At 57.1% G+C, this 6,493-nt stretch overlaps 1 protein-coding gene across 1 annotated transcript; it reads left to right on the top strand.

Annotated features, from left to right (window-relative positions):
- Positions 1–337: 337 nt before the first annotated feature.
- TRIL (TLR4 interactor with leucine rich repeats) lies at positions 338–5,191 on the top strand. The gene has a single exon (XM_056338015.1). It carries the CDS (start codon positions 697–699, stop codon positions 2,968–2,970), a length of 2,274 nt encoding a protein of 757 aa, XP_056193990.1. The 5' UTR covers positions 338–696; the 3' UTR covers positions 2,971–5,191.
- Positions 5,192–6,493: the final 1,302 nt, after the last annotated feature.

Below are 6,493 nucleotides of genomic sequence, written 5' to 3'. Positions count from 1 at the left end.
TGTTCCCTTCCCCCTCCCCGATGCGCAGCTCTATCTGCAGCCCATGTGGCTGGGAGGCAGCCACAGCCGGTTCCAATTCCTACTTTCCCACTTAGCGCCCCTGCTCGCTGCCGGGGCTGAGCCGAGCCAGGACCGGTCGCGGCTCCCTCCCCCCGCCCCCCCTCTCCCCCGCTCCATCCGATCCTCCGGTCCCCCAGGGCACAGTGTGGGAAGTACGAATTTCCGCTGAGTTTTCTGGGCAAGTTTCGGAGCTCGTCTTTCTCCTGCTCCCCGCTCCGCCCCCCCTCCCCGCTCCGCCCGCCCCCCCCCCCCCCCGCCCCTGGGACAGCCGGCGGAGCAGCGGGCAGCCGCGCCGTGCCGTGCCGTGCCGTGCCGCGCCGCTCCGCCCGCACCCCGCCCGCCCCCCGCGGCAGCACCGGCCCCGCGACCGCCGAGCCGCAGCCTGCGGGCCGCGAGGGGCGGCGGAGCCCGGGCGGCGGCGGCCCGCAGCCCTCCCGGCCGCTCCGTGCCCCCCGGCCGGCTCGGGCGAGCCCATGGTGCCGGGCACCGCGACCTGCAGCCGCCGCCGCGCCCGCCCGCCCGGCGCGGAGCTCAGCCCGGCGCGGAGCAGAGGAGTGGCCGAATAGCAGCCGCGGCGGGGGGGATGCCGGAGAGAGACAAAGCCGGCGGGGGAAGCAGCCCACGGCTCGTCCCGGGATGGGGGCGCCGCGCCGGGTCCGCCTGATGTTGCTGACGCGGGTGCTCTGGGGCTCGGTCCCCCTCTTCCTCCTGCTGCTGCCTGCGGCCGAGCCCATCTGCCCCGAGCCATGCGACTGCCAGCAGCACCAGCACCTCCTCTGCACCAACCGGGGCCTGCGCTCGGTGCCCAAGGCGGCCGAGCCCCAGGATATCCTCACCTACAGCCTCGGGGGCAACTTCATCGCCAACATCTCCGCCTTCGACTTCCACCGCCTGGCAGGGCTCCAGCGCCTGGACCTGCAGTACAACCGGATCCGCTCGCTGCATCCCAAGGCGTTTGAGCGCCTGGGTCGGCTGGAGGAGCTCTACCTGGGCAACAACCTGCTGCTGGCGCTGGCCCCCGGCACCCTCAGCTCCCTGGCCAAGCTGCGCATCCTCTACGTGAATGCCAACGAGATCGGCCGCCTCAGCGCTGCCTCCTTCTCTGGCCTCAGCAGCCTCGTCAAGCTGCGGCTGGATGGCAACGAGCTGGGCTCACTGGGCGACTCCACTTTCTCAGGGCTACCGAACTTACTCTACCTGCACCTGGAGTCCAACCGCATCCGCTGGCTGAGCCGCGGTGCCTTCACCGGCCTGGCTAAGCTGCGCTTCCTCGACCTGTCAGGCAACCAGCAGAGCTCCCTGCGCCACCCAGACATCTTCGGGCCACTGCGCTCCCTCCACACGCTGCTGCTGGCCAGCAACAACCTGCAGCAGCTGACAGGGGGGCTTTTCCAGCACCTGCCTGGCTTGGCGAAGCTCTCGCTCAGTGGCAACCGACTGGCTCACCTGGCCTCAGATGCCTTCGCGGGGCTGGGTTCGCTGAAGGAGCTGCGCCTGGAGGGAAACCTGCTGAGCCACCTGCCCGCTGCCCTGCTGGAGCCGCTGAGCAGCCTGGAGGCGCTGGACCTGAGCCGCAACGCGCTGACCGCCCTGCACCCTGCCACCTTCGGCCGCCTCGGCCGCTTGCGGGAGCTCAGCCTGCGAGACAACGTGCTGGCCACTCTCCCAGGCGAGCTCTTCGCCTCCAGCCCGGCTCTCTACCGCCTGGAGCTGGAGGGGAACGCCTGGAGCTGCGACTGCCGCCTCCGCGGCCTCAAGCACTGGCTGGGGGCCTGGCACTCCCAGGGCCGCCTGCTCACCGTCTTCGTGCAGTGCCACCTGCCGCCCGCCCTGGCGGGCAAGTACCTCGACTACCTGCAGGACGCCCAGCTGCCGCCTCCGCAAGACGGCGGCCCCTGCCACGACGGTGCCGCTCCCGCCTCCGCGTCCCCGCCGCCGGCCGCCGAGGGGCTCGGCGGCAACAGCAGCGGCGCGGGGGTGCCCCGCGGGCCGCCGCCGTCCGCCTCCACCGCCCGCCTGCTGGGGGCGCCCGAGAGCGCGGCGGCGCCCAGGGCCGCGGCGGAGCCGGCCAGCCCCACGCCGCCGCCGCCGCCCGCCCGCCCGGCCGCCTCCGGACCGGCGCCGCCCAGCGCCCCGTGGCCCCGGCGGGCCGGGAAGCCCCGCGCTGCGCCGGCCGCCGGGGTCCCGCCGCTGGTGTCCGACCCGTGCGACTTCAACAAGCTGTTCCTCTGCAACCTGTCGGTGGAGGCGGTGGGCTCCAGCTCGGTAACGGTGCGCTGGGCCGTGCGGCCGCACCGCAGCCCCCGTCTGCTGGGGCCGGTGAGGTTCCGCCTCCTCTTCGACCGCTTCGGCGCCGCCGTCAAGTTCCAGCGCTTCGTCTACCTGCCGGAGCGCGGGGAGCCAGCTGCCACCCTGCGGGAGCTCCGCCCGGACACCCCCTACCTCGTCTGTGTCGAGGGCATCCTCGGCGGCCGCGCGTGCCCGGTAGCACCGCGGGACCACTGTGCCGGGCTGGTCACCCTGCCCGAGGGCGGCGTGGCGGCGGGCGGGCCCCGTGGCCCCGACCAGCAGCTCCTCACGCTGGTGCTGCTGGCGGTGAATGCGCTGCTGCTCTTGGCGGCGTTGGCCGCCTGGGCCTCCCGCCTGCTGCGCAAGAAGGTGCTGGGGCGGCGGCGGCGGAAGGCGGCCCCCGTCCACGTCCGCCAGCTCTACTCCACCCGCCGGCCCCTCCGCTCCATGGGCACCGGCGTCTCCGCCGACTTCTCAGGCTTCCAGTCGCACCGGCCACCCCGCGGCGCCGCCTGCGCCCTCAGCGAGGCCGACCTCATCGAGTTCCCCTGCGAGCGCTTCATGGATAGCGGCGGCGGCCGCCACGGCGACGACCACCTGCTGCAGCGGTTCACCGACTGAGCCCGCCCAACTACGGCTCCCGGCGGGCACCGCGCAGAGGCGGGCGGTGGGCACTGCTGGGCAACGGGGCCCACCGGGAGCTGTGGTCGGCGCGGCGAGGGGAGGCGGCCGCTGGGCTGAGGGTACGGCCGGGCCCCGCCGGGCTGCCGCCTCCTCAGGGAAAGCTGCGTGCGGTCGCTGCCCTCAGCCACGCTTACTGCAGGCCGGGACTGATGCCGTGTGTGAGGTGGGCTTAGTCGGCCACCCCTGATGGAAGGTCGCCGTTCCTCAGAATCATCGCTAGCCCAAGCAAAAGCCGCGACTGGGCAGCTGCTCGGTGCCATGAGGGGAGAGAAGGGCGGGAGCCCGTGCGAGCAGCAGCAGGTGCCTTAGGCCAGCTCAGCGCCCTGAACTGAAGCGTGCCGCTTTACAGGTGGCTTTCTCGGACTGCAGCTGGGCCGTTCCAAGGCACCGGCGCTTCCTAATTAAAAATTTGGACGGAGGGTCGTCTTCTAATGTAGTACAACCAGTGAGTTGTCTAGAGGGCTTGAAACACACATTTTGTGCTGAACAGTTTGAAGGCTGTGCCATCTTAACTCACCCTGAACGTGAGGCAGTTTTAACGTGCACGGGTGTGTTTTCGTACTTTTTTGTAAACGGGAAACAATAATGCAGCTGGTTAGTTTTGCAGGAATGTATTGCTGACACCACTAGGAAAAACTGAGTTCTGTAATATGTTTACAAATGAGCTATTTTAAAATTCTTTTTTTTCAATAAATACTGCTTGGTACTTGCACACAGTAATGTGTGTGGTAGTTGTCTGAGTCTGTGATGGTCAGTGGATCGCTGACCCTCACGTAATCCATTTCTAAATGGGTGGATGCAGAGATGAGCTGTTGATGGATAAATAATATTGGTGCCTTTCTTCAGAAACAGTAATAGGTGAGAATATTTCAGGAATGTGAAGCAGTCTTTATCCTAACGGGCAATTCCCTCTTAGCCTTAGCCTACTAAAATTAGAAGCTTTATGTACCTCACTGTGAAATAAAACATTTTTGTATATTAATCTAGATTCTGTGTTTTGTGTAGCTGAGTGAGTAATGCTGAAGTTAAACCCTTATGCAGTAGTATATGATGTTTGAGTTGGTTTTGTTTTGTTGTTGGTTGTTTTTCTTTAACTTGACTTTTGTCTTTGGTTTTAGAGCAATGCTAATCATTTTTTGATCAGTTGCTCTCTACTTTCTCAAACTTCTACTTTCCTAAATATTTACAGAATGTGGTTCTGTTACTATGAAATATGGTGGTTTAGTTTACATTAATAATTCTCTCTGTGTGGTCTAGAAATGAGCTACTTAAAAAGGTCCAAACTGGGGTTACGCTTTAAATGCAAATGTTTTAGATGGAGTTTGGTAAATTGTTGAGACCATTGATGCTACTTTTGCTCCTTTGAATTTAATGTGCAACCTCAGATGAACTCTTGTGGAACTGAATGGCTTCAAGGAAGTGTCAGTGAACTATGGAGACAATAGTCTCAATATCATGCATTCACTGCTGACCCGAGGTGTTCGTGACTACAAGTTGTTTATTACTCTAGTTGCAAGTAAGCAATGCGGTTTGTTGGGGGTTTTTTGTTTGTTTGTTTTCAGATGACAAGCATTTACAAAAGACACCATAGTAACTGGTACCTTCAGTTGGAGTTCAGTGAGAAAAGACTTTATGTTCTGAGGGAATTTTGTTCAATCTTTACATTCAAGTCGGAGGAAAGGAGGGAGTGTAGAGATCATTTGCCTTAATCTTTGCCTTTTAAATGCTGGGGGGGGGGGGGCGGGGAAGTCTTGATTCTGTCAGTAGTAAAAAGTCCTTTTGGATTTATGTTGACAGGCAGTAGTTTTCATTAATATCAGGGGCCAAACTTGATTGTCTGAGTATAGATTAAAATTCATAACTCATAGACACAATGTTGAGTGGAATTAAAACTGAAGGAAACCAGGATCATGTTTTATTTTTTGTTAAGAATCTTAAATTTCTGTTCCTTTGGACACTTGGGTGCTTTTGGCCATTTATGACTGACTGTGGAATACACCACTGTTTGTGTTAGAAATGCAGTGGGGATTATTGAGTAAAGCTGTGTATCACACTAACATTAGCTCTTATCACTGGATATTCTTCCAATGGGAGATGCATAGATGCTGTACATGGTTATAATCAATTATGTCAATAAATCCATTTGCTGAAAAGAAAATTGGTGTCTTAGATTTTATCTCATAATGCATCGCTTCAATCATAGACTGGCTGTAAGTTCTTTGTGTTACTAGCACTGCTGTTTCTTAGGCCTGCAGAGCGCGCCTCATCGTGCGTTCTCTCATGTCTTTTCACCACATGTTATGTTTTCTGTTTTGGTTGTTATATGTTTGGATGGTGCAAACAGTAAAATAATTAAAATGGTCAGCTCTGGAACAGGTAGACCACTGTCCCAAGATAGACTAATAAGGTGCCATTACATTAGTGGACTAATGATCCTTTATAAGCTAAATAAGAAATAATGATTGTTTGGGATGTCAATATTTGGTGCACGTTGGAAGTTACAGTTCTGAGGGTTTTTCAGTACCGTGAGGCTAATGATATTAAAATGTCATGTTGAGCACACACGTTTTCTAAGTAAGAATTCACTGCTGCTTTTTGAATTTATAAAAACATTTGAAGAATTGCTACAATGAAGTGGAAATAGGTCTTTGTCCCAGCCTAGGAGAGGTAGATACATAGATTTACACAACAACAACAAACATGGTTAACAGAATGAAGTTGGCAACTTCTTGAAATTCAGAAGTTCTGTAACTAGGAGTACTTAGGCTTTGCGTGCAGTTGTTACTTGCAGCTTTTTTGCAGGGGGGAGCTGTACTAGCAGGTGGTTCAGGAAAGAAATGTCAGCAACATTCAATGACCAAGCGATGTCAATATTACATGGCTCTATTTTTACCAGCAGTAAAATATTTATATATATTTGGGTCTTTTTTCAAGTAAGCTCCTTTCTAAAGAATGACTGTAAAAATAGCCTTTTCTAAATGGATGAACTGCCATCAATTTATGCTCAAAATGTTTGTCCTTCTAGCAGAAATAGAGTTTTACCGCCCTGTTCTCTCCTGGAATCTATGCAGCTTGGGGAAGTGTCTCCTGAATGCTGTCCTGCTAAGTAATTACTGAGCATGTTATCTATCAAAGACTGCAAATCACCAAAAGATTGTCCCATTGAGGTAAAAGGACTACTGCTGAGGGAGGTCTGCAAAACGTAGTGGGGCTTCCCTGGTGGCAGCTCTGCTTGGGTCCGCAGCCCCTGCACACCTCCTGCTTCCCTCGCAATCCCTGACCCTTCACTGCAGGCAGCTGGATGGTGAACTGCAAAATTGATCCTCCTTGAAAATAAACCTTCCCTAGTACCTCCCCTCTCCCCTAATTTTCAGCCAGCTCAGTTTCTTTGATTCTGTTCAACTCACACAAGTATTGGAAGTGGAAAATGTGGGGGTGCGGTGCAGAGGCAGGAAAAAAC

The sequence above is a fragment of the Falco biarmicus genome, chromosome 4, assembly GCF_023638135.1.
Source record: "Falco biarmicus isolate bFalBia1 chromosome 4, bFalBia1.pri, whole genome shotgun sequence".
NCBI classification, from domain to species: domain Eukaryota; kingdom Metazoa; phylum Chordata; class Aves; order Falconiformes; family Falconidae; genus Falco; species Falco biarmicus.
This window is presented reverse-complemented; position numbering and strand designations above follow the sequence as displayed.